General features: G+C 49.0%; 11 protein-coding genes and 1 non-coding gene across 12 annotated transcripts; 8 read left to right on the top strand and 4 right to left on the bottom strand.

Annotated features, from left to right (window-relative positions):
• The first annotated feature begins 3 nt into the window (after positions 1-3).
• BT62DRAFT_128466 (uncharacterized protein) lies at positions 4-1,054 on the top strand. Its single transcript, XM_043179786.1, has one exon. It carries the CDS (start codon positions 275-277, stop codon positions 968-970), a length of 696 nt encoding a protein of 231 aa, XP_043040092.1. The 5' UTR covers positions 4-274; the 3' UTR covers positions 971-1,054.
• Positions 1,055-1,108: 54 nt separating this feature from the next.
• Positions 1,109-2,043, top strand: BT62DRAFT_932030 (uncharacterized protein). The gene is made up of 2 exons (XM_043186271.1): positions 1,109-1,298; positions 1,348-2,043. Exon 2 carries the CDS (start codon positions 1,348-1,350, stop codon positions 1,996-1,998), a length of 651 nt encoding a protein of 216 aa, XP_043040091.1. The 5' UTR covers positions 1,109-1,298; the 3' UTR covers positions 1,999-2,043.
• BT62DRAFT_128054 (uncharacterized protein) lies at positions 1,862-5,013 on the top strand. Its single transcript, XM_043179785.1, has 2 exons — positions 1,862-2,809; positions 2,858-5,013. The coding sequence occupies exons 1-2, from the start codon at positions 2,093-2,095 to the stop codon at positions 4,961-4,963; spliced, it is 2,823 nt and encodes a 940-aa protein (XP_043040090.1). The 5' UTR covers positions 1,862-2,092; the 3' UTR covers positions 4,964-5,013.
• On the bottom strand, positions 5,014-6,492 carry BT62DRAFT_932027 (DUF926-domain-containing protein). The gene is made up of 3 exons (XM_043186270.1): positions 6,076-6,492; positions 5,951-6,022; positions 5,014-5,898 (listed from the first exon to the last, which is right to left on the bottom strand). Exons 1-3 carry the CDS (start codon positions 6,453-6,455, stop codon positions 5,064-5,066), a joined length of 1,287 nt encoding a protein of 428 aa, XP_043040089.1. The 5' UTR covers positions 6,456-6,492; the 3' UTR covers positions 5,014-5,063.
• A 1,132-nt stretch (positions 6,493-7,624) lies between these two features.
• Positions 7,625-11,319, top strand: BT62DRAFT_932025 (glycoside hydrolase family 92 protein). The gene is made up of 22 exons (XM_043186269.1): positions 7,625-7,824; positions 7,877-7,895; positions 7,947-7,974; positions 8,028-8,067; positions 8,120-8,191; positions 8,242-8,349; positions 8,401-8,623; positions 8,684-8,785; positions 8,837-9,170; positions 9,229-9,302; positions 9,361-9,370; positions 9,421-9,562; positions 9,616-9,778; positions 9,827-9,908; positions 9,962-10,048; positions 10,096-10,341; positions 10,399-10,434; positions 10,492-10,530; positions 10,584-10,668; positions 10,717-10,797; positions 10,852-11,203; positions 11,255-11,319. The coding sequence occupies exons 1-21, from the start codon at positions 7,665-7,667 to the stop codon at positions 11,181-11,183; spliced, it is 2,463 nt and encodes an 820-aa protein (XP_043040088.1). The 5' UTR covers positions 7,625-7,664; the 3' UTR covers positions 11,184-11,203; positions 11,255-11,319.
• On the bottom strand, positions 11,222-11,821 carry BT62DRAFT_1076136 (uncharacterized protein). The gene is made up of 2 exons (XM_043179184.1): positions 11,359-11,821; positions 11,222-11,307 (listed from the first exon to the last, which is right to left on the bottom strand). The coding sequence occupies exons 1-2, from the start codon at positions 11,696-11,698 to the stop codon at positions 11,291-11,293; spliced, it is 357 nt and encodes a 118-aa protein (XP_043040087.1). The 5' UTR covers positions 11,699-11,821; the 3' UTR covers positions 11,222-11,290.
• A 379-nt stretch (positions 11,822-12,200) lies between these two features.
• Positions 12,201-15,097, top strand: BT62DRAFT_1005878 (AIP3-domain-containing protein; the record flags this gene model as incomplete). The annotated part of the gene is made up of 4 exons (XM_043177188.1): positions 12,201-12,332; positions 12,383-12,561; positions 12,607-13,895; positions 13,950-15,097. 4 exons carry the CDS (start codon positions 12,201-12,203, stop codon positions 15,095-15,097), a joined length of 2,748 nt encoding a protein of 915 aa, XP_043040086.1.
• A 249-nt stretch (positions 15,098-15,346) lies between these two features.
• Positions 15,347-16,960, top strand: BT62DRAFT_932022 (uncharacterized protein). The gene is made up of 3 exons (XM_043186268.1): positions 15,347-15,835; positions 15,890-16,626; positions 16,673-16,960. Exons 1-3 carry the CDS (start codon positions 15,495-15,497, stop codon positions 16,816-16,818), a joined length of 1,224 nt encoding a protein of 407 aa, XP_043040085.1. The 5' UTR covers positions 15,347-15,494; the 3' UTR covers positions 16,819-16,960.
• A 303-nt stretch (positions 16,961-17,263) lies between these two features.
• BT62DRAFT_t76 lies at positions 17,264-17,372 on the bottom strand. The gene has a single exon. It is a non-coding gene; the product is annotated as a tRNA-Met (tRNA).
• A 357-nt stretch (positions 17,373-17,729) lies between these two features.
• On the top strand, positions 17,730-19,319 carry BT62DRAFT_1022361 (FMN-linked oxidoreductase; the record flags this gene model as incomplete). The annotated part of the gene is made up of 4 exons (XM_043178275.1): positions 17,730-17,990; positions 18,047-18,482; positions 18,533-18,816; positions 18,868-19,319. The coding sequence occupies 4 exons, from the start codon at positions 17,730-17,732 to the stop codon at positions 19,003-19,005; spliced, it is 1,119 nt and encodes a 372-aa protein (XP_043040084.1). The 3' UTR covers positions 19,006-19,319.
• An 884-nt stretch (positions 19,320-20,203) lies between these two features.
• On the bottom strand, positions 20,204-21,385 carry BT62DRAFT_1076132 (uncharacterized protein). The gene is made up of 2 exons (XM_043179183.1): positions 20,627-21,385; positions 20,204-20,573 (listed from the first exon to the last, which is right to left on the bottom strand). Exons 1-2 carry the CDS (start codon positions 21,346-21,348, stop codon positions 20,375-20,377), a joined length of 921 nt encoding a protein of 306 aa, XP_043040083.1. The 5' UTR covers positions 21,349-21,385; the 3' UTR covers positions 20,204-20,374.
• A 303-nt stretch (positions 21,386-21,688) lies between these two features.
• On the top strand, positions 21,689-22,331 carry BT62DRAFT_1005874 (uncharacterized protein; the record flags this gene model as incomplete). Its single annotated transcript, XM_043177187.1, has 2 exons — positions 21,689-22,188; positions 22,259-22,331. The coding sequence occupies 2 exons, from the start codon at positions 21,689-21,691 to the stop codon at positions 22,329-22,331; spliced, it is 573 nt and encodes a 190-aa protein (XP_043040082.1).
• Between the last annotated feature and the right edge of the window lie 728 nt (positions 22,332-23,059).

Here is a 23,059-nt window from a genome sequence, read left to right as displayed (position 1 = left end):
GCCAACTAATTCCCAAACCAAACCTATTCCGACATCTCAGAAGCTTGCTGTAGTCAACCGGCGCATCCTTGAACTGGAATCTGAAATCGCCTGGCTCAGCTCAGAAAATGACCACGTCAAAGCCGCAAACAATACCCTCAAGTTCGACATAGAGCTTCTCGAAGAGCAACTTGGGTTTTTTGAGAATGCTGAAAGGCCTCTCCCCTCTGACGTGCGGCTCATCACAAAGGAGGCGTTGAACGTGCTGAAAAATGAGGCGATAAAGTGTGTTGAAATGGAGAAGCTGGTGAAGAGCCTGATTGATCTCGGTCTGCAAACGGAGGAGCCTGTGTTTCCTCGAGTGTATCGGGCGGTGTTGGCTGGTGAATCACACAACGAGGCCGTCGTAGAGGCTATCCGAGACGCTGCCTCCAAGCCCCCGAGTCCCTGGTCGAGCATCATTCCTGCAGTTATAGGCCCGCACACCAATGATCAGTATATCTCTGCCCTTAACATGACGCTCCAATGTCGACGGGAGAACCGCGAGCTCCAGGCAGTCAAGAAGTTCTGGAAGGGCGTGGCGAAGGAGGATGAAGCCAATGCGGACCTCGTTACCCCCTCTGCGCCGACGCTTTCTGCTGTCCAGGTGGCGCTTAGCAAGGAACGCCAGTATGCTGTAGATAATCTCCTCACCAAGTTACGGGATGGTACTATTCCCGTTCGCAATCAGGTCCTGCGCCAGGCGGGGGTGCAGTCAGAGCGAACTACGTCAAATGTTACTGCGAACGAATCTGGCGTGGCCACTGGTCTACTGTTCTTGCATTCTGAGCCTTCGTCGTCCTTGGATAACTCTGTCTCTCAGTCTTCTTCGTCTGGTCCTATTTTGGCTCCTCTGGCGAGCCAGAAGTTCAAAGAAGGGCTCATTGCTTCTCACTTGTTGGAAATCCTGGGTGTTGCGCAGGGTAGACTCCAGGCTGGTAAGGCCAGATAGAATGAACTTTGTTCTTCTACAGCTCCTACAGAGCTTGTATTTATACTCTCCAGGCTTATATCTAGAATTTACTACAACTTTCTCTTTCTCTTGAGCTTACTTATCAACTCTCAGCATGATGCCGGATTGCCCTTCCTAGAACTTTCCGGCAAAATCCCAACATCACTCTAGTGAATGATTCTCTATTAGTTCTATTACCACCTCGTACAAGCAAGTGTGCCCTGTATTGGCGAGCCGCGATCTGAACCGTCCAAACGCCTCAGCTACAAGACCATCAAAGAAGGCACTTGGAAAGCGGAAGGTAGCGGAAATCATTCAGGTCACTCCTGTCAGTGTCTCATATTCGTGTTGCGAGTATATTGACAGTTTCCATGCAGATGGATGCAACACTGGAGCCTGCTCCCATTGATGACACAGCCGAGTCGACTAGCAAGTTTCAGTACACTCTACCTGATTTTCCACACAACTTCTCCTCTGGTTCCTCCAAGCTGGACGTATTTGGTTCATATACACGTTCTTCAACTCATACCAGTCCTATTAGGGAAGGAGGCACCTCAAGCAATTGTGGTGGAACGACGTTCCGAAATGCTACACCAGATACGACACTCATTAGTCTCGCAAATTCTTCGTCTACTCGCGATGACGCAGATACCACATTAGTGGAAGATACCAACAACAGTACTGCCAATATCAAATTATCAACAACACCCTCACCTAAGAAATTACTCCTACCTGTGCTGAAGAAAGCATCGCGGCGTCTGTCGGTCACACTATTTCCTACGAAGCCCCAGAGTCCCGCTCGTCCTAGTTCGCCCTCTTCCTTGTGCAAACCAACGATATCGTCGATGCAAAAGACAGTATCCCCGGTCTCGAAGCCAATTCCCAGACCCATGAAGCCCACCTTTCCCTTACGCATCAAGAAAAAGGTCAATCGTGCCGGCGCTGCGCCACCAGTTCCTGAGCTGCCGAAAGATGGGAGGTTGAGGAAGTCGGTGAAATGGCTGAGTAGGATGATGACTGGTTCATAATTTTTTTGTGTTCGTGGAGTAGACAGACTAATAATCATAAGAGGTACATTACATTACATTGAGCCCGATTACGAATCATTCAGAGTTCACATGAATGAGCATATCAGACTCCTTGATGTCGGCAACCTGTGCCGGGAACTTGCTTAACACCAGGCCAGAGGGTGCTGCATCGTTATACTTTGGCGCCTACGTCCTAGTCCCAGCCATCATCAGTACCATGCATCGCAATACGAGAGCAGAGCTGCCTAACCCGAAAACCTGTCAACCCTTCTTGCGTGGCAGCTGCAGATTTGGCGATTCATGTCGACTCTCTCATCAGGAGAGAGGGACAGGATCATTACCCGCGACGAGCAGCAAACCAACCTTGTCCCCATCTTCACCGTGTATCTTTTTCGTTCAGGGTATGTGCAAGAATGGTGGATCTTGCACTTTCCTCCACGTTGGTCCCAGCGTGGATCCGCGGCCGATCGTCAGAGGTGGTGAGCCTGCCAAAGCACCGTCTGTCTTTGCGCCATGCAGGTTTTTCCTTCAAGGGAAGTGCACGAAAGGCCAGGAATGTCCTTTCCCTCATCCAGAGGGGCATAATCCGGTATGCGCGTTCCATGCACAGGGACAATGTCGCTTTGGGTCCAACTGCTCGTTCAGTCACGACTTGATGGATAAACGTCGGGTGCCTATCGTACTGGCCCAAAGAACCATCGCGCCGATCCCAATCGTGATTGGCCCCGGCGTTACCACGGAGAAGACTACGACCTTGGGCGATGTGGCTGTCCGAGAAGATCAAGAGATTGAAAGCGAAGTTGTTGAAGAGGCGAGTACTGGATCTCAGAAAAAAAAATCGCTGACGGTAAACATTTAGGCAGCTGAAGAAGACGACGATGAACTAGCCATGGGAACAGAAATGCAGCGCAGCTTTTTCCATTGCAAAGCACTGTTTGGTCCTGGTGCGAACATCCAAAGTATCACTACTTCCTTCGAGTCACGTACAGTCGTGATATCCACCATCCCAGACGATCAGACCCAAGGCACGCTTATCGCCTTGCTGGAACCGTTCGGTCGACTTAGCAATATAGCAGTCACAAAGGACGCGGAGGCCGCCACCGCGCGCGCAACTTTCTTTACCGTCGCGGAAGCTTCCGCGGCAGTGCGTGGACTCGCAGGCTCTGGTATGCAGCTGAAGATGGATTTGAAAGCGGTAGAGAGCGGGGCGGCAACTTTGCGGAGCACAAAGGTCAAAGTAGCGTGGTTCGCTCCTCGTCGCATAGGATGGGCACATTATACAAGGATCACGGATGCAAAGAAAAACGCAGAGAGACTGAACGGATCTACATTCAACGGTTACAAGCTGGAGGCCAAATTCCAAACGCCATCCATACATCAGACGACGTCCTTCTCGGTCGAGATCAAGGGTCTTCCTATGAACACGATAGACTTTCATCTGCGAGAGTACTGCGGGAATCAATGCAAGTCTGTTATGTTGAAGGAAGCCGCGTATGATCGGCAGAGTTCCCTTTTGGATGTCGAGGAACAGCTCAAGCAGTTCGGGACTTTGGACAGCTTTGATGTGTTGCCGGAGGACAAACAAAAGTCAAAGATAACTGCATTCGCTCAGTTCATCAACCCCGACGATGCGGCGAAGGCTGTGGAGCAGCTTCAGAAAAAGCCGCAGTCATTCCTGAATCGTTCTCCCATGTGGCTGGAACTCATTCATGCCGTCAAGTACAACATTCCCTATCTATTATTCGTAGTCATCAAGGCGTCATTGGAGGAACAGAAAGAGGACCACCCCAACTGCAATCTCAAATTTTACGATCGGAACGCAGCGGGGGAGACCCTCAACATCGTTTGTGTCAGGCTCTTCAGCTCGGATCCTAAGTCACTAGGACAGCTCAAGGATAAAATTGAGAAGATCCTTGATGGTAGAAAGCTGATGGACCGAGATGGAAAGATTATGTGGGACGACTTCTTCATGAATGAGGAAGGGAAGCAATATTTGGAGGAGTTCAACGATGCACATATTTTGTGTGATTCTAGGAAACGGGAAATCCACGTTTACGGAGATGCTGCGGAGTCGGTGATTAATAGTTTAAGGATTAAATGCCAGGGGTTGAAGTCCGCTCCGAATATCATCTCCCTTGACCGCGCCATGCTGAGTCATTTGATCAAGGGTGGCTTGGAGATCATGCAGGAGAGATTTGGTCGGGGAAACTGTTTCATCGACTTCGCGAAGCGATCCTTAATGGTCAAAAAAAGCGTGGATATCGATCAAGTACGAAAGGCTTTGGCAACTTTAGACCACAGAGACGGGGAAAAGGCAAGTGACGATGCTTGTCCGGTTTGCTGGTGCGAAATTACGAATCCAATCACGCTCAAATGCGGGCATTCGTATTGCAAGGAGTGCTTGCAACATATGCTCCTCACTAATGACTCAGCTTGCCCATCTCCGCGTTGTGTGAAGGAAGTCGATGGACACTTATGCGACGAATATGTTGATGTTGGCATCATACGGAAACTGCTTTCGCCTGAACAAGAAAACCGCTTGCTCGAGGTGGCCTTCCTTGCACACATCCACGTAAGACCCGAAGAATTCAGGTATTGTCCAACACCTGATTGCCAAGTCGTATATCGACCTGCGAACGAAGGGACAGTCCTCGTTTGTCCGTCATGCTGGGGCAAAATATGCGCCTTTTGTCATGTCCAGTTTCATGAGGGATTGTCATGCAAACAACATCGTGAAAACATGGAGGGCGGATATGAAGCATTTCAGAGGTGGAAGGCTGAACATGGAGCCAAAGAATGTCCGAACTGCAAGGCTGTGATAGAGAAGAACGGAGGTTGCAATCATGTGACCTGCGCACGGTGCCACACTCATATCTGCTGGGTCTGTATGAAGACTTTTAGGGAGTCTGATGGATCAAGCGGAGTGTATTCGCATCTCAGAAAGGAGCACGGAAGTATATCCTGAAGGTTTGATATCCTTTGTATGAGAGAACGACATCACGAATAACTATTGATGAATGATATTGATAATACTAAGAGGATCTGATACACATACAACAAAAACATTATGCGGGTCTCGTTGGCCGGACATCTGGACCCTTCAACCGCTCCTCAACGAGTTCGCTGAATTCCTCCCGCAAAATTGCTTCTCGCCTCTCCCTTTCTTCTCTCTGCAGCTTGAGAATGCCTCTCTTTTCTTCGGCACTGATGACCTGATTTTCCTTCCGCATACGAACGGCATTCATGCGTCGATGACGACTACCGCTCATCACATAACCAACATCCTCGTACTTGGCAATTTCGTCGGACGTAAGACCAATTTCACCACGACGAGGGATACGGGCATCTGTTCCACCCTCCTGTAAGAAAGCAGCCATAGCGCTACCTTCACCCCGAAGCAGTGCACCCCCGTAGGAACGCTCGTCGAATTTCTTGGACGAATTGGGTTTGGCAATCGGATGAGGTCCGACTTCTACATCGGAATCGTCATCTCCCACCTGTGGTCCACTGATGTCCTTTGGTGCTGAGGCGCTCGTGTCTCGCACCGTGACGGTAGGAACGACGGGAGACTTGACGACCCATTCCTCTTCGTCAGATACGTTTCGGTCAGGGCTTGGACCACGACTTCCGCTGCGTCGTCGGCGTTCTACACTAAAACTCCTACTCTCAGAGTGCCTTCTCCTATGCCGCTTGCGATCTTTTTCGTCGTCATCCTCGACCTCCTTCGACCGTCGAGAGCGGGAACGATGTCGTCTACTCTCTTTTTTCTTCTCTCGCTCCTTCTCTCTTTTTCTTTTCCTCTCGCGTCTGTTTCTGTCTTCTTCCTCAGACGAATTGTCTGTAACAGAGGGTGACCTCGCGCGCTTCGACTTTCTACCGGATTTTTTGCGTTTCGGCGACCTATCCAAGTTTATGGGACATTGTTGACTTATACTATGAAAGTGGAACTTACAGTGAGCGTGCGGGGGCCTTCGGCGATGGGGGCCATACATTAATAGCCATACTCTCCCTCTGCAACCTACGACTGTAACATACTCGTCAGCCGCAAAACTAGTGAAGGATCCAGAGGAGACCGACCTTTCCATAAAATCAGCGCCTCCGATTTTTGAGCCGCCAAAGAACTTATTGTCTCCTCCACCTCGACGAGAAGGATACATATTTTCGGGTTGCCTCCATGGCGCCTCACGAGTCGATTCTGGTCGCCTGTAGTCATCATATTCTGGGCTTTCTCTTCGCTCCGCGTTTCTTCTTCTATTGCCGCGATGTTCATATTCGTCTCTTTTAGATCTGTCTTCGTACCTTCCTCTGTCTTTGCGATCCCGGCTTCGGCTTCGTGTGGGTGTCGGACTACGGCGATAACGATGAGGGGACGGTGTGCGACCTCGACGACGGTCGTTAAGAGACGGTTCAGGGTCTTTGGGAACGAGTCCCATCCGTGAGGGATGTACCATTGCCATTGCAGCAGTACTGGTGGTAACAGTTTGATGGTGAAAGGGCGTGAGAAAAATGAAGGTCTCGGTCCCGGCCAGGTCGCCCGTTTTAGCAAGCTCCTTGCCGCCAGCTCTCCCTCGCGCTGCCTCTCGTCTATTAATGGTCTGTCGCCAGTCTCGACAGCCTGCTTTGAAACTCTGGAAATGGTCGATCTGCCTCTCTGTATTACAATTTAAGCTACTTGAAATTCTTCCGTCTATAAAGCTTCTGGGACTGCGCAATCATCGATATCTCAAAGTGGCTTACTAGTTGCTGCACAAAAATCTTCCTATGTTGACAGCTTCGCAAAATTTAACAATAGATGACAACGAATTTTAAGCGAGCCTTCACCCGCTCGGCTGATATAGGACGCTATGCCGTTGTGCTGTCCTCGCGTCTCCGCCTGAGTACAGCCAGAAGGGATCATCTCCAAGGATTCTGAGGCTTTTTTTGCGGCGCCAATTCAGCGATTCACAGATGATACGGGACGCCACGGTAGAGCTCAGTAGTCGTGCTATTTTGGGGTGCTTTGGTAACAGTTTCTCATCTAAAATCTTATTCTCCTTTGCGCGGCCTCTCGGGAAAGCAAGCGCAAGAATACGCCCCGTTACCTTGATCTTGACTGTGATCACGCGATACCTAGGTGATCTGCACCGTAACACGTTCCATATGCTGCAGGGCATCGGTACAGAGAGTTTTCCTTCTTCAAGGCATCTGGTGTTCCCGGGAGTCAATTCAGCAAAGCTTCCTCTATCTGATCCTCTGGGCGGATTTCTTTTGGTTTCGTCTCTTGTGGTCTACCGGACAGTACCTTTGCGGATCCTCTAAAATAATCTAATGCCACCTCTCTGGAGCCGCTGGCGCCGCTTCTTTTATCGGCTGCTCATCCCCGTGAGCGCTTGGACCATCCAGGACCATGAAATGGAAGATTAAATAGGTCACAAACAGATACCCCTTCTGAAGCCTCTTCAGTTTTAATAGCTGCTCTGCTGGCTTCCGCGCAATGACTGCATTCGATTAATCGATTCGGCTGCTAGGGCGAGCGGTAGAAGCCATCTGGATCGCTCACGATTTGCGACTGGTGTGGCGCATAAGGCGGTCACAATTCACTTTACCCTTTTATGTACCCCATCGTGCTCATGCTGCTTCAGCTTCATTAAAAGCCTGTCTGCATTAACTGGACTGGCAACGCACCCATGGCTCTGCCCATCGTTCTCAGTTTATGTTTCTTGGTCTTCGTCAAGGGACAGCCGTCGCCCAATGTACAGGCAAGAATTTCACAAGCTATCGCCAATGCAGCCTCCTCCTCCTCAAAGCCGGACTACGCATCGTTCGTGAATCCTTTCATTGGTACAGGTAATGCTATCCCTCAGGCTGGCGTGTGTCAAATGCTCATAGACATACACAGACAATGAAGGCGATGTTTGGTAAATTCTCGGTAACCAGAGGTCGTAATTAGAACTGATAGTTTCCTCTAGTCCAGGAGCGTCTATTCCCTTTGGCGTGGTATGAATGAACAGTTCTGATGCAAATCCTTCCCATGTAATTCCGCCAACTAGGCCAAAATCACGACCGATATGACAGGCTATGCCCCTGCTGGTAAGGCCTTATTCTGCTGAATGAAATCTGCGTAGCACTAATGTAACTTCAGGCTATATTACGGATGTTACCCAACAAATTAAAGGCTTTAGTCCTCTTCACGACAGTGGTACCGGTGCATCTGGTGGGTATCTTTTTTAATCATCCTCCGTGACGACACCAACCAGTGATTAGGTGACTATGGCTTATTCGAAGTTATGCCGTTGCTCTGTCCCGATGGTTTCCAGACCTGTACAACTCACTTCGATAAACGGTTACGTTCGCGTTTACCTAATACCGACGGTTAGTATATTGAATACACGTTCATCGAGTTCTGATACTGATGGTTTCCAGAGGCTACTCCCGGTTACTTTGCTTTGACGTTGGATAATAATATCACTATGGAAGCAACAGCCACCCGACGTGCTGGATTGGAGAGGTTCACATTCCCGTCTGGGTCTAAGCCATACTTTGTTATTGACCTAGCGAACGACAATGCTGGAACGTTTGCGGGTGGGTCTATGAATATCGATCCTGAGAAAGGACGCATCACGATTGGCGGTCATTGGGGTCCAAGGTCTTTAAAAACTTTTCTGTTAGGCATGCATGTATACTAAGTCCAAACATTTTCATACAGTTTTGGCCCTTCAAGCTTCCACTACCAAGCGTTTGGCTGTTATGACATACTTAACGGCGGTCAACAGAAGCTAGACGAGTATGGGATCTGGACAGCGGATGAGTGGGTATAATCTTATATGTTGGTGGTACCATGCTGAAATAGCCTTCCTAGTTACGGTATGGATGCCAAAGGCCTCGGTCAAACCCACCTCAACCTCTCTGTGAATCTGATTGGCGGATCTATTTACCAATCCGGCGCATTGTTCTCGTTTGCCGATACCCCAGAGACTGTACATTTCCGCGTAGGCGTGTCGTTCGTATCTGCGGAACAAGCGTGCGCCAATGCCGAATCCGAGATCGGTTCAGCCTCCTTTGACGACATCCTTGCCCGGGCAAAAGCGTTGTGGAATGAGAAGTTGAGCAAAGTCGAGATCGACATTGCGAACACCCCGGCGAATATCACTGAAATGCTGTATACATCACTCTATCGGGCTTCTTTGACTCCGGTGGGCTCAATTCTAGTTCAATTCTAAGTTTCTTTTGCCCATCTAAATTCTTCGATAGAACAATGCAACCGGAGAAGGACAAGGCTTGTTTACCGATACCTCATCCTACTACTTCGATTCTTTGTACTGCAGGTGAGCCGCATCTGGTCCACTTCCTTCTCTGCTGCATTTTGATGATCAAATATCTTAGCTGGGATACTGTAGGTCCCCGTCGTGTCGAAATGACGAGAGGTTTTGATGTCTTACTTAGTTCCGAACATTTTACCCCCTCATGGCGCTTCATTCACCCGTGGAATACGCACAAATCGTAGACGCCTACATCGACGGTTGGCGCAAGAATGGATGGATGCCCGAATGTCGCACAAATAACGTCCCAGGATACACTCAAGGCGGTCAGTCTATTGTCGTCTTGTAACTTTTAATGCTCACGCTCCGAACGTTTCAGGCTCTAGTGGGGACATCATTGTCTCTCACTTTGCCATGAGCTACCACAACGAGGCAGAAAAGCTAGGCATCGATTTGAATGAGCTATTCTCCGCCATGCTTACAGACGGTGACCTTAATCCTCCGGAGTGGAATATCCAAGGGCGACAAGTGAATGTCTACAAGTAAGTCCCATCAGAGCTGTTTGAAGGGAGATGTTGACATTATATAAGGCAGTATGGATACGTTCCTTTCGGTGTCCTTGATCCATCAAGTACCGGCCGGCAAACAAGGGAGGCAAGCAGGACACTCGAGGCGAGTTGTATAACATATCATTGTTATTGATCGCAGCTGATTCCCTTTCTTAGTACGTATTCGAAGATTTCGGTATACGTCAAGTAGCTCTCCTATTAGGAAATTCCGAGGAAGAAGAACGATACTACAACCGGTCATTGGTACAACTTCTGCTTTTGCCTCAAAGCCTGTCGCTTATTATTCCCAGTTCTACCGCAATGTTTGGGACCCTACGGTTACAAGCGATGGCTACACAGGATTCATGCAGAAGCGTGCAATGAATGGAACTTTCATCTACACTGATCCCACCAACTGTTCGCCGAAGGATACGAGCGGGCGATCGTGCTCCTTCCAAGAGGACAATATCAACGGTTTTTACGAATCTTCTTCTTGGGAGTACAGTTGGTTTGTCCCCCATGACACTGCCTATCTAGTTAGCCTTATGGGCGGAAACGTGACCCTTTTCTCTTTCTTTGAGGTAGTTGCATTATACTAATGCTTTGGCCTGCAGGAAACCTTCCTAAGCCGTCTTGATCACTTCTTCAATGTGAGATTTCATTTTGTCGTATCGCTTGGAGCACTGGAATAACGTACCTTTCTCTAGACTGGATATTACCTTGCGGGCAACGAACCATCATTCCAGGTCTGTTGACTCACCATTGCGCCTCTTCGTGAAAGTGACCGTTTCCTCTCCAGACACCTATTGGCTACCACTACGCTGATAAACCAGCACAATCCGTCGACCGAGTGCGACAAATCGTATTCCAAAACTTTGGGATAAGTATGTCATTCGTCGCGCCTAAACGTTCATTGATTTATTGTATTATAGCTCCCGCCGGTTTACCTGGCAATGACGACCAAGCGGCTATGGCCTCCTTATTGACATTCCATCTTCTGGGCCTTTACCCGGGTTAGTTGCACCTCATGGATCATCTTTTTCCAGCTAACAATGCCAAATTTTCAGTTCCATCCACGACTGAATTCCTGGTCCTCTCACCCTTCATTCCCAAATACACCATTCACAACTCCTACCTCAACACCAGCACCACGGTTACTGTGGTCAACTATGACGCAAACTCTGTGCAGCAGACCATCCCCTCTGGCACCTCTGCGTATGTGGCGAATGTCACTGTTAACGGAGAAGCAACCACGAGGTGCCACTTCGACTTCTACGACACGTTTAGAGTTGGTGGCGACATAGTCATCACTCTAACAGCGGATAAGGATAGCGCAAACAGTTGCGAGGGTTCGCTGCCCGCTAGTCTTTCTGCTGAAGGTTTCCTTAAGCCGAGATAATCCCCTTGTTTTCAGGGTTGGTATGTATCTCCATTTGTCAATTTCTTTCATACGAATCTGAACGAGCGAAGATTGAATTTACAGTTGGTAGCAGTAATGTATGTATATCACGACGTATCCATGTCTTGAATAATAGGTCAATAAGATGATCCTTTGGTTGTATGGAGACACCCACCTATGTCCACATCTGTGAGGAATAATAGTCTTTCACTTTCTGGAAGCGCCTTCCAAAAGCTGTCAAGTACGTTGGGTGTCAAGATGAGCTGTCTCAACACATGGGGCATTCTTTCGCCTTTGTCCATCATTAACCCCACCAAAAAGATGATATCTTCGAGATCCGATGCTAATTTGACACCGTTCCAACGGTCTCCATATGTTCTTATCTTGTCGGCCAGCAGAAGATTACAAGCAGTATAACGAACGTGGCCAAGTTGTCGCGTGTAAGGCATCAAGGAAGGAAGCATCGTAGCGTGATTGGTGGACATGTCGCAACGGATAGCTTCTAGAGGGTGCATGTAGGTAACATTTAGACGTTTAGCTGAAACTTGGCGCACTGAAAATTCTTTAGGTAGAGCAGGAGGTCCAAAGTGTGATCTTCGGGTGAGGAAGTGAAAAGACGTGACGTTTACATCCAAATCCTAACGAGCTATATTCTTCGGCAACAGATAGGAAAAAAGAAAACATAAACCACCTTTGTAAATCGATTCGAACCATTCAGCGACACTGCTGCCCCCCAACGACAATGGTAAGTACCTTCGCTCTTACAGCGGCCTGGAATATGAGCCTCGCCACCATCATGAGACTCTCAGGACGCTCCATCTCCCCGACCTTCTACAGAGCTTCCCATAAGAAATTTAAAGGAAATTTGGCGGGCAAGAGGTGGATCAATTCGAATCCAAATTTGGATAGATGGAATTGTTGGACACGGTCACGACAGCTGAGAAGCTCGATCGGCCACCCCAAACCCACCATTTTCTCTTTTTGACTTCAACATCGACGACAAGCCAGGCGCTGTACATGTCTCTGAGCAGGTTCTCCCCATCCAATCATGTCGACAGAGGCCACATTTCGAGGCGCAATATCCATTTTTCATCGTCTGGGAACGAACGAAGTGCGAATGAACCAAGCGGGAGTCCGCGCGCTACAACGGTAAGCTTCGGGTAGATGTATGCTTATTTTTTATGTTGATATGTGTACAGCTAGGTGTAGAGTCGTCTGTGATGCGTCTATTCGCGTCTACAAAGAAGTTGCTGGTGGCATTGACACAGTGGAGTTTAATGAAAGTGAACGAGGACTATGTCAGCGATGTATACGTTCGGGTGGGAAACGACTTCCATGCTGCAATTGCAGCGTTCTCTCAGTTCAACGTCGATATGAGGTGAGTCCTTCGTTCATTGGTGCAGCGAAGTCTGACCGTGGATAGTGAGTTTAATTCGTTTCCAGTCGACTTGCGGAAGGTCCTGGAGCAGTGTCTTGCTGAGGACCCCACACCCGAGAATCTCGAAGTATACCTTCCAACTGTGAAGAAAATCACCAATCTGCTCTCTGGATTGCACGCGAAGCAATCTGCTTGCCGTCGGCAGCTCTCCGACCAACGGCGGGGTTCCCAACATGACAGCCGAAATGACAGTCGCTCGCCGCGCCAGCAGAATTCTCACCTGAGCCCACTCTCGAGGAACACTGCAGAGGATGGTCAAAGTCGGGGAGCTCCCCCATCCAGTAGGAGGAATACCGAGAAAACGCCCCGTGGCCCGCTCAGTCCCGTAGGGGAGGTTTCCTTTGAAAGCTTATCATATCCCGAACAAACATCCAACATGGATCATAAATCATCATCGCGTCGCCCGCCCGTCCCTTCTAAACCTTCTCCAATTACCGGCTCTTCCCTCTCAAAGACTTCTTCACAACGAACCTCTACAACGGAGACGAGGCGCCACGCATATGTATGCTTACCACGGCCGCCATCGCCAGATGTTATTGTTGAGTCTCCGAGTCCAGAAAGCCAAGAAGAGTCATCAAATAACAGCCCTCTTTCGTCGACCGATACCGCAACTCCCGACGTGGTGGATTCGCTTGTTGCCCTAAATAAAAGCGACATCCTCGAACGTCGGGCTTCAAAACGATACTCGTCATATAATATCTCTAAAATGATTGACTCTACACGAGAAAAGTTTATGGGCAAGACGCGGTCCATGTTGGTCTCGCCTGCGTTGACGCCGAGGGAGCTGGCAGCTCTTGTTGACTTAGAAGATGACAGAACTTCTCCTCCTTCTTCCGCTCCGTCCATGGGCCGAGGGTCCGTTTTGTCTTCTCTTTCCCCTTCGCTTGGTGCACTTTTACAGTCACCAGGACGCCCAATATCCCCGTCGACCACTCGCAAGCCCACCCACACACCTAGTCGTACACCGGAACCGCCAGAACGACCTCCATCCCCGAAGAAACCATCAGCTTCAGTTCTCGGTAGAGGATGTCCACCCGTTTCATCAAAGATGACTGTGTTCCTGCAAGTCGACAAAGAAGTCAAGAAAACCGTAATAGAATCCGGTCTTTCACTACCTTCAATTAGGATGTTATTCGTAGACCGTTTCTCATACAATCCCGCTGCTGATAATTTCCCTGCCATCTATATTCGTGATCCTTCCAGCGGCGTACGGTACCAGCTGGAGAATGTGAACGAAATTCAAGAAAAATGTTTACTTTCCTTGAACATCGAACGTGAGCACTCACCATATTTTGAAATTTGAATGTCTTCTAACGCGCTGCATGTAGCTCTTGACCAGGTTAAACAGCACATGGATACCCAGATTTCGACCTTATCTGAGGATATGAAAGAGCTGAAATCTGCTGTCAACAGAATTAGTACACAATCCCTCATATACAGCCCCATAGCTGAGAGTGCCCCCTCGACTCCCCCGCCGGTTTCTGCGCGCCTTTCGAGGTTCACCGGCTCAAACTTCTTCCCCGCGACCCCGCCTCAAACGCCTTCCACCACCAGTCAATCGTTGAAACTGCAATTGACGTCTGCCGAGTGTCCGCCGCGCACCATGGCCGAACTCAGGACACAGTTTGACGAGGTGCAATGCCTACGGAGGGATCTGGGTGTCATGCGACAACTCTACACCGACTTTATGAAGCAAACCAAGGACTCTCTGAATACCCTCCGTACGCAAACTCAAACAGTGAAGCAACTAGCCAATGCAGACATCGGCGGTGACCGTGCTATCGTCGACGCTGGGAAGAAGACCCTCGATACTCGGAGCCAGAATATCTTGACGGAGGTGGAGAGGTTGCAGGATGCGATTGACGCCGTGAAGGCGGACGTTTTGAAGAGACATATAACACCCAAGCCTCAGTATATGAAGTCGATCCGCAAGGATGCCGACGCTGCGGCATCTGAGCTGGAGAACCTCAAAGAGCACCTCGCGACGATCAAGCCCATGTGGAAAAAGACGTGGCGAGAGGAGCTACAGAATATTGTTGAGGAGCAAGAGTTTCTTAATCATAACGAGGAGCTCCTCAGTGATCTTCTGGAAGATCATAAAGCGTTAGGGGAAGTCCTGGGGCATCTGGAACAAGTTGTTACCATGGGATCGCACAGGGGCAGAGGACGCCTTCCTGCGGTCCGCACGGAGGGTAAGGGTGATCTGGGTACTGTTTTGCAGCAGATTCGAGGTGCTGCTGTAGACCCAGAGAAGCGTCTGAAAGCGATAGAGGAGAGTCAGAAGAATAGAGAGAAGGAGATGGCTAAGAACCGGCCTGACGATGATCTACAAACCAAGCTGACAGAGTTTGTTGGTGGAAAGAAGCTTAAACTGACCGGTGGGGTGGAGGAAGTGGAGCGGCTGAGGCAAAAGCGGAGTGATCAGGCGTTGAAGACCATGTTCAACGGTGCTCGCGCGGGTATGAACAGCCCTTGAATTCTCGTATTTCTTCTGTGCGTCATCAAAACGCTTGTAGCTATTTCTTGGTTATACCAGTACATATGTAGATTTGCTTATTTAGTAGGACTTTGTATATTCTAGGATACTCTCCTATGTAACCACTAATATCGTAGTGTTTTCAGTAGCTAGGGTCGGTAGCAAGTCGGTAGTCAGCATGTTGTATTCTGAACAAATTGTAGTGAAAGGGCGGCAGTGTTGCTTCTAAAATAGAGCAAAATCCGTCGGCTGTGACCAAAACCCGTCGGTTTCGTCAAAACCCGTCGGAAATCGCGACTCATTTTGCTGTGCTATTTCGATAGGCCCCTTGTCCTATTTAGCATGCAGATGATGGTTTCATATCTTGTCCCTCGTTTCACTTTCTCCCACAACATCAATGTCGAAAACTCCTCCTCCGGTCTATGCTTCCTCTAGCGTCTCCACTGGAATTCAGCTCGCCCGCGACGCAGAGCTTCTCATCAACGACTTCTTACCTGACTCAAGGTCATCTGCCGACTATGCTGGACCTTCACAAGGCATTCCACTACCTCTCTGTATCCCACAAATCGCCACTAAATTCGATTCTTCCTTCGCTCGTGGCTATAATGACGTCTTAGCCGAGGCTGTGGACATCCCCCAGGCTGAGCTTCTGTCCTTTATTGATGGTCTGAATCTTGCTATGACAGCGAGCCCGCCTCTTCGTGTCGTGGATACGGCGGGTATGATCATTGGTCTCATGTGGGTCCCTTGAATCATTTGCGTCCCCTTACAATATTAATCTCTACTTCCTAGACCATATCACTGGACCATAATAGCTAGTGCTGCAATGCAGACCGCCGCCCAGACAGGAATGCGCGTCCTATCAAAGTCCCTTACGGACCGTTATCTGCGTGCAGCCAATCAGCGCATATTCAAACCGCGAGGCCTCTCCGCTCGCTTGTGCACCACGAATGCCATGATGAAGCTCATCTCCGGCGAAGGCGGTGAAGCGCCCAAGATATCTAAAATGAACAAAATCGGTCGAACGGTGGGGACAGGCCTGCTCTATCTCCCACTCCCTCTCGCCAGCCGTATCGTGCGCCTCATCGCTGATAAGCCCGAAAAGATTGCTCCTTCTGAGGGTTCTGAAAAGAATCTCGTGCTCAAACGACGACTTCAACTCGTCGAGGGCCTGGCTCTTCCACTGCAGCTAGATGACATACCTCCCCCTCAGAAGCCGGAGGGCATGATGGATAAGATGAACGATTATGGAGTGAGGTTCGACAAGTATAGGAACAATAAGAAGGAGAAGAAAAACGAGACCCGTCGTAGGGAACTTGCCCGCTTAGAATCAGGTGGCCCTGATTTGAGCCGGAGAGAAAGGTTGCAGCGGATGAGGATTGAGCACAACAAGAGACGACCCGGTCTGATAGGTAGCATTACCGGGCCGAAGGAGACTAGACTAGAAACGCGAGTTGCGAATGCTGACCTTCTCGAGCACTGGGGTACTGAGAAGATTGTCTGGATCGTCATAATGAACGAGGAGAAAGGCAAGTACGTTCTTTACTACAAAACACCAGTTTTAACATTCAATAGATGGAGAAATTGAAGGAGTTCAAATCGCGGATAGTCTTGACGATGAGGAACGCATCGATGACAGGGTATGGAATGATATAATGGTTTTGGAACGGGAGGAATTGGACGAGGAACTGTTGATGGAGGCAGAAACAAAGAAGAATTAGAAAACAAATACGAGACTTTTGGGGCTTAGTCTGACTGCTCGGTGAACAAGATGGAGTTTCCACACTACCTTTGCAGATGTGGTCTCTTGGCCAACGTTCCACGCTTCTGTATGACAATGTAATGCAATGCGAGTTATCACACCAAAGTCCGTTTATACTACGACTATATTTTGCTTCTAAGTTCCGTGCAAGGTAACTATTACTGATATACTCCGGAACTTGCAAATTTCAGAAAAACTCGGGAGGGGCCAAAAGAGGCGCTCTGTTTGCGAAGGTTCTTGGGTGAACGACCGGATTCTTCAAAGACAATATGGCCCGAAATTTTAGATTTTCAAACAACGGGATTTATGGGAAATGCAGAGAGATTCTGAGAGAAAAAAGTCACAAAACACATATAGCCACAAGAAAGTCGTGAAGTAGTAAGGACACGAAATGAAAAATAAAGTGCCCCTTGAAAGGTTCGAACTTTCGACCTCCAGATTATTCCTTAAGTTTAAGGATCAAACCTAACTAAGGTATGAGACTGGCGCTCTAACCAACTGAGCCAAAGAGGCATGTACTTTCGTGGTGACATTTCTCTATGTATTAATTTATTTATTTTAATGGATATATATATAACCTAAGATTGGGGTTGAAAGTTGACAGTGCGCCACCTTCCCTTCTTTTTTTCTTTCTGTGAATGACGCACTTTTATTCTTCTTAACGATCCTATATCTCCTTCAGTGATCAATGTTCACCCTTTCACGACTCCTGGCTGTATAAACTGGTAACAAACTGCGGCTGCATACCACTGTATGGCTGACTTGGACGTCGACTTTTTGGTTAGCGACGGTGTTTGTCAGCAGAAAGTCACGCTTCCTGAGCCATCTTATCCTATTTATTACGTGCAGTGATAAGCACACGCTCACATCATGTCTTCGAAACTCTTCCATTCGACTCAAGTGGGAGCTGTATCACTCGAACATCGTGTCGTCTTGGCCCCCATGACTCGCCTAAAGGCTACGGAAAGCCATGTTCCTCATATACCCCTCGTTAGAGTGTACTACGAGCAACGGTCCCATACACCTGGAACCCTACTGATAACAGAGGCTACAGTCATCGCTGCAAAGGCCGGGGGGATTGCCCACACACCCGGTATATGGAGTCAAGAGCAAATTGGTGCTTGGAGACAGGTAAGAACTCCAACTTGGCGCGACTGAAAGGGCTTACTAATTACTCGGCGTTGTAGATTACGGATGGTGTTCACGCGAAGGGTTCGTTTATCTTTTGTCAGCTATGGGCTTTGGGACGCGCAGCTGATCCCAAAGTTCTCGTGGGAGAAGACCCTACTTTCCCATACATCTCCGCATCCGACATTCCCGTTCCCGGTCGCTCCGATGTTCCCCGACCAATGAGAGTAGATGAGATTAAAGAATACATAGAGCTACACGTCCAGGCTGCGTTGAACGCAGTGGCAGCTGGGTTTGATGGTGTTGAGATACATGGGGCTAATGGTTACCTACTCGACCAATTCATACAGGACGTGACGAATCAACGGACTGATGCATACGGCGGCGGTATTGAAAACCGGGCAAGGTTTCCCTTGGAGATCGTCGATGGAGTGGTAAAAGCCATTGGTGCAGAGCGGACTGGATACCGTGCCAGTCCCTGGAGTTATATCGAAGGTATACGCCTGCGTAAGATTGTAATACGGTGCTAACCAACGTTCTCCAAGGTATGGGCATGAAAGACCCCAAACCAACTTTCGCGTATCTTGTGTCTGAGATCAAAGCACGTCATCCGAACTTTGCTTACATCCACGTTATTGAACCGCGTGTGAATGGAACAAGGCTTCGGAGGGAGGGGGAGCTCACTTCGCGGATGAAGAATGATTTCATACGGGACATCTGGGCCCCGCTGCCTCTCATATCGGCTGGCGGGTATGAACGCGTCACCGCTATTACAACCGCCGATGAGAAGAATGATATAATTGCTTTCGGAAAGCATTTCCTTGCCAATGTGAGCAGTCTTCCTTGTGTCTAAGACTTAAATGCTGATAGGAAATTTCAGCCTGACCTGGTATACCGGCTAAAGAAGGATATACCTCTTAATGCATATGATAGATCGACTTTCTATGTACCAGGGAACGTTGCCAAGGGATACACGGACTACACTTTTGCGGGGGAAGCGCCCAAGTCCCCGTTGTAAAGAACGGAGACGATTCACATGCTCTTCCGCATGGTTGGTCGCAAATGGTGTCGGGAAGACCGCGCAGGTGGTAGTTCTGTTGGCCCGAACTGTATGCATCGACGTTCAACTTTCCGCGCCTTACAGCTCGATAAGATGGTGAGCTTAGAATATAGAAAATTCCAGAGGAATGATGGGATATTGTCTACTTGCTATCTGCTTTGCGTCAGCTACAACGATTCAGCCAAGTTTCAATATAACTCTTCATTTTCATATAATTTTGAAATGTACGCTTGAAGTCGTGGGAGAAATACGTATTATGCGGAACCATAATGTTATATTCATGCTCCAACGGAATCAACCGTTGCTGGATTCATTTGGGAGCCAAGGCCAAGGAAAATTTGAAACGTTTTCTCGATGACTGTCGCAATTGCCCCCACCGAACAGCTGAGTGGAAGATGGTCACTGCCGATCGACGAAAGGTGAGTTCGAAAGTGAGTAGCAGCCAGCTACATAAGACCTGTCGACATTTCCGCTCAAATTTAAGAGCGCCAGTACGGAATATTGCTCGAAACGCCATCAAAATGGCGGGGAGCCGGGCATTGGGGATTTCCGGCTCCACTGGGAAATTTGCCAAGTTAATTTGAAACTCTGAAGGGAGGACTTGGATTTTTTTACCCGGTTCAAGTTTATTTATAGAGAAAGAATAAGTTTCGAGAGGACGCGTCGACATCGCCTGTCTTATGAGAGTATTTGATGTAATATAATTTGAGAGGCCTCAGACACAGGATTACGCGGTGATACCAGCATTGGTAAAGTGGAGCGAGTATAAATGACGCGAATGAAACTCAGATAAGAGTGGAGCAAGAATGACATAACACACCGTACATTTCGCCTTGACATAGATATGTACACCACAAAAAGTCGATCTCTGAACAAGTAGCGGTCATATGATCAGCCCCACGTCTGAAGGAAAAGCTTACGGAAAAACCACGGAAAAATCTACGAAATGCTGGGGAAAATATCTCACTTTGAATTGTCGGGAAGCCAAGGGGATGTCTCAACGTCACTCTGATGGGAACTTACGTTCACCCCATCGGGTTGCGGGGTACCGCGCAATCAGCGTTACATATGATGACGACGCGCAAATCCCCCGGTCGCCGTGCCTACGAATTAGGCCTGGCAGAACATGAAGAAATGTGTGCGGTCGGAAGTCGTCATAGCAGGTGCATATGCATGGTAACATTCATGAAAAACAATAAAATGATAGGAAGGGATAGTATTTAGTCCGATCGTATGATACGTGAGTAAATGAGAGGTATACTAGAATAGTACTGTATAGATATGAATGATGATAAACGATTAACGAGGCAAGGAAAACGAAAACACGTTAATTCGACCAGATGCCCCCGCTTCCAGGCGCTCTTCTGGGCACGATGACTCGGAGCATTTCACCGTCGAATTCGGCACGGACCTGGACGAGGTCGGCGTCATAACCGAATGAAATACGCCTTTCGAAATGACCTCCACCAGCGTCCCATGAGTCTGCGACGACATGTAATATACGCCTCCGTTTCGTAGCTAGTGTTCTGTGGCGGAATTGATTGGTTAATTGCAAAAATGAAAAGAGCGAGGTACGCACATGGCATCACGTTTGAAACCCGGTAAGCACACGTTGAGACGGTACTCATGGGGAGTGGTCTCGACTTCGATCCACGAGTCTGGAGGCGGGGGTGCGTTCGATAGGAATGGTTCATGGGGGGCTATCGGTGGCTCCGAATGGGCCGGAGGTTGTTGTGAAGGAAGGATTGTTGGAGGTTCGGGCGGTGGGTATGAAGAGGAAGATGCAGAAGAAGAGGGCCTGGTCCTTGATATAGAGGGAGGTCTAGGAATAGGTGTCGGGACTGGGAGAGACGTCGACTGTTGAGTCTGGGACTGTGGCTCAGGCAGGGGAGGTGAAGGAAGGGGTCCTGGGTGTTCATCCTCTTCAATAACCGGCGCTGCTTTTGGAAGGGTATGGAAAGGAATCTGGGGTGGTATTGGCAGGGAAGCAGACGACGTCCGATCAATTTGAGACGGAACAGCAGCGGCGAGAATTGGGGCGGCGGGTGAACTCTGCGATGGCAGCGAGTAAGGCCTTGGATACGGCAGAATCTGCTGGCCCGTCGAGGCACCCGACGTCGTTGTTATATTCGTCCAGTCCGACTCGACTTGTTCTTCGCTGTACGGGGATGGGTCCGCCGACTGCAGAGGCACCTCCCTGGGCGGGTCGAAGGATGCATGACGCTTGCTGAACGAAGAATTGCGTGGCGGATGTCGAGGACGTTGTTTTGTCAAGACGGACGGTGGCGGCGACGTCGACATCGAAGGACTGAAATTGAAGTAAGGATGATTCTCCGCGTTGCCTACTATATTTCACTTTTCGCAACTGTTGGCTTTGTTTGGTCGTGGCGTGTGAATTATGATGTCATTCGTGCCTTTCAAATTCGACCGCGGGTTCTGGCCGCGCCCCTTCTCCACCGCCACCGTTGTAAGCCCACTTCATTGCTGGTACCGACTACCGGAACACTACTAACTTCGCCTCGGTCTAGCGCTCTGCCCTTTGTAAATTACTTTTACTCCAGTTTTCTCCAGCTTCTGGGTGTATCCACATTGATTTTGGCAATTCTGCGTTGCATTCGCGTCCCAATACAGCATATCCATGATGGCTGCTGTCGCCATCAGTGTTATTATGCTGCCGGCGCCTTTGTTTTCTACTGCGGTTATGTTGGCTGTCGTGGTGTCGGTTAGCATTCTACTGCTTATACAAACGTGCGATATCATAGGCTTCTTGCTATCACCAACAGCATCAAACTTTTCCCTCACTGGAAACGGACAAATCAGGACCGTCGTGACGCATGTACAGTATTTGTCTTCGACCATCGCGTGGCTCCCACATCGTGCTGCGACATGGACGCGATGCGCGTCGATCCTCTTATCTGCTATCCTTCGCGCTCATGCTCAGGCCTCAGAGATTCAAATCAAATATCGGTCGGATGACTTCGGGGCCCGAGTCTATCAATGCTGTCCGTTTGTTCGACTACATATCACTTTCTTGCATGCGTCACAATTTGTAGCACTGGTGGCTCAGTCTGTCGGACCTTCATTTCACGTCCTCGAGAACATTATTTCCATGATCGAAGTTCTTACATCGGAACCGGAACTGTGAACGGTAATGGTACGATGTCTGGCTCCAGTACAGAATGCAGCGATTCGGCTTTCGCACGACTTCCAGCTCCGGTGCCGTTGAAGAAGCTCTTCCATTCCTGATGGCAGGTCTCCGTCGTTTCGTATTTGGACGGATATGAGCCTCCGCGAAATATTTTCTCAAGATGCTTCACAGATCAGCCACTTGGCAAGTCTCGCACGAAAGCTAGCTGTCCCTACTTGTCCCACGTCTCGTGGATCAAAATGACACACAGATATCAACGCTGCCGATGCTCCAACGCTCAGCGTATAGACCGTTCAGGACAGTTCAGGACTCAAGCCCGCTGTCCCCGAATCTCTTAGCCCCTGCCTGGAGGGGCCTGGGGTTACTACTTATCAATAGACAGTGCCTGGGCCTTGATTTACGGGGTTGTCTTGGTTTATCCGTAATAGTAACTCTGGTGGATGTCGCCGGTGAGAAACATCTGCTGAAACTCGCCAGAGGCTTCTCGATCAAAAAGAGGCACTATCTGTCAAGTTTCGGTTCCTCGGTTGGATACTGTAAACCTTTCCTTTGACGACGGAGTGTGATAAATCACGGTCAAGTGTGGCTGCTGGACGACGAGAGGAGAAAAACATGATCTTGCTCTGTTTCTTGGCTTGATGACGCAATTTTGGCTTTAGGCATGCACCGCCTTAAATAAATTAGAATGTTTGATTCAGCCTCGGCGCGTAGGACAACCGTTGTCGGCTCTTGGGGACTTAGAAGAGACAGCGTTCGTCGGCCACCGCTGCGTATTCTATGTGCTCGTGGACAACGGAAGCGATACGAATGCTACGCCGTTGATCTCTCTACTTCTCTAGTCCTTCATCGGAGTTTCTGTAGACT

This window comes from Guyanagaster necrorhizus, assembly GCF_019112545.1.
Source record: "Guyanagaster necrorhizus MCA 3950 unplaced genomic scaffold BT62scaffold_12, whole genome shotgun sequence".
Classification (NCBI taxonomy): domain Eukaryota; kingdom Fungi; phylum Basidiomycota; class Agaricomycetes; order Agaricales; family Physalacriaceae; genus Guyanagaster; species Guyanagaster necrorhizus.
The sequence above is the reverse complement of the archived record's forward strand: the minus strand, read 5'-3'. Positions and strand labels throughout refer to the sequence as shown.

What these genes read in the sequence shown, in the direction of transcription:
- BT62DRAFT_128466 (XM_043179786.1), top strand. Translation starts at nt 275, where the DNA reads ATGGAGAAGCTGGTGAAGAGCCTGATTGATCTCGGTCTGCAAACGGAG.
- BT62DRAFT_932030 (XM_043186271.1), top strand. Translation starts at nt 1,348, where the DNA reads ATGGATGCAACACTGGAGCCTGCTCCCATTGATGACACAGCCGAGTCG.
- BT62DRAFT_128054 (XM_043179785.1), top strand. Translation starts at nt 2,093, where the DNA reads ATGAGCATATCAGACTCCTTGATGTCGGCAACCTGTGCCGGGAACTTG. An exon ending in AAAGCGAAGTTGTTGAAGAG is followed by an intron (nt 2,810 to 2,857) that starts GCGAGTACTGGA and finishes GTAAACATTTAG; the next exon opens with GCAGCTGAAGAAGACGACGA.
- BT62DRAFT_932027 (XM_043186270.1), bottom strand. Translation starts at nt 6,455, where the DNA reads ATGGCAATGGTACATCCCTCACGGATGGGACTCGTTCCCAAAGACCCT. An exon ending in GGCGCTGATTTTATGGAAAG is followed by an intron (nt 6,023 to 6,075) that starts GTCGGTCTCCTC and finishes AGTATGTTACAG; the next exon opens with TCGTAGGTTGCAGAGGGAGA. An exon ending in AAGGCCCCCGCACGCTCACT is followed by an intron (nt 5,899 to 5,950) that starts GTAAGTTCCACT and finishes AAACTTGGATAG; the next exon opens with GTCGCCGAAACGCAAAAAAT.
- BT62DRAFT_932025 (XM_043186269.1), top strand. Translation starts at nt 7,665, where the DNA reads ATGGCTCTGCCCATCGTTCTCAGTTTATGTTTCTTGGTCTTCGTCAAG. An exon ending in GACAGGCTATGCCCCTGCTG is followed by an intron (nt 8,068 to 8,119) that starts GTAAGGCCTTAT and finishes ATGTAACTTCAG; the next exon opens with GCTATATTACGGATGTTACC. An exon ending in GCAACGAACCATCATTCCAG is followed by an intron (nt 10,531 to 10,583) that starts GTCTGTTGACTC and finishes TTTCCTCTCCAG; the next exon opens with ACACCTATTGGCTACCACTA.
- BT62DRAFT_1076136 (XM_043179184.1), bottom strand. Translation starts at nt 11,698, where the DNA reads ATGCACCCTCTAGAAGCTATCCGTTGCGACATGTCCACCAATCACGCT.
- BT62DRAFT_932022 (XM_043186268.1), top strand. Translation starts at nt 15,495, where the DNA reads ATGTCGAAAACTCCTCCTCCGGTCTATGCTTCCTCTAGCGTCTCCACT. An exon ending in GGTATGATCATTGGTCTCAT is followed by an intron (nt 15,836 to 15,889) that starts GTGGGTCCCTTG and finishes TCTACTTCCTAG; the next exon opens with ACCATATCACTGGACCATAA. An exon ending in CATAATGAACGAGGAGAAAG is followed by an intron (nt 16,627 to 16,672) that starts GCAAGTACGTTC and finishes AACATTCAATAG; the next exon opens with ATGGAGAAATTGAAGGAGTT.
- BT62DRAFT_1076132 (XM_043179183.1), bottom strand. Translation starts at nt 21,348, where the DNA reads ATGTCGACGTCGCCGCCACCGTCCGTCTTGACAAAACAACGTCCTCGA. An exon ending in GGTTTCAAACGTGATGCCAT is followed by an intron (nt 20,574 to 20,626) that starts GTGCGTACCTCG and finishes ATTCCGCCACAG; the next exon opens with AACACTAGCTACGAAACGGA.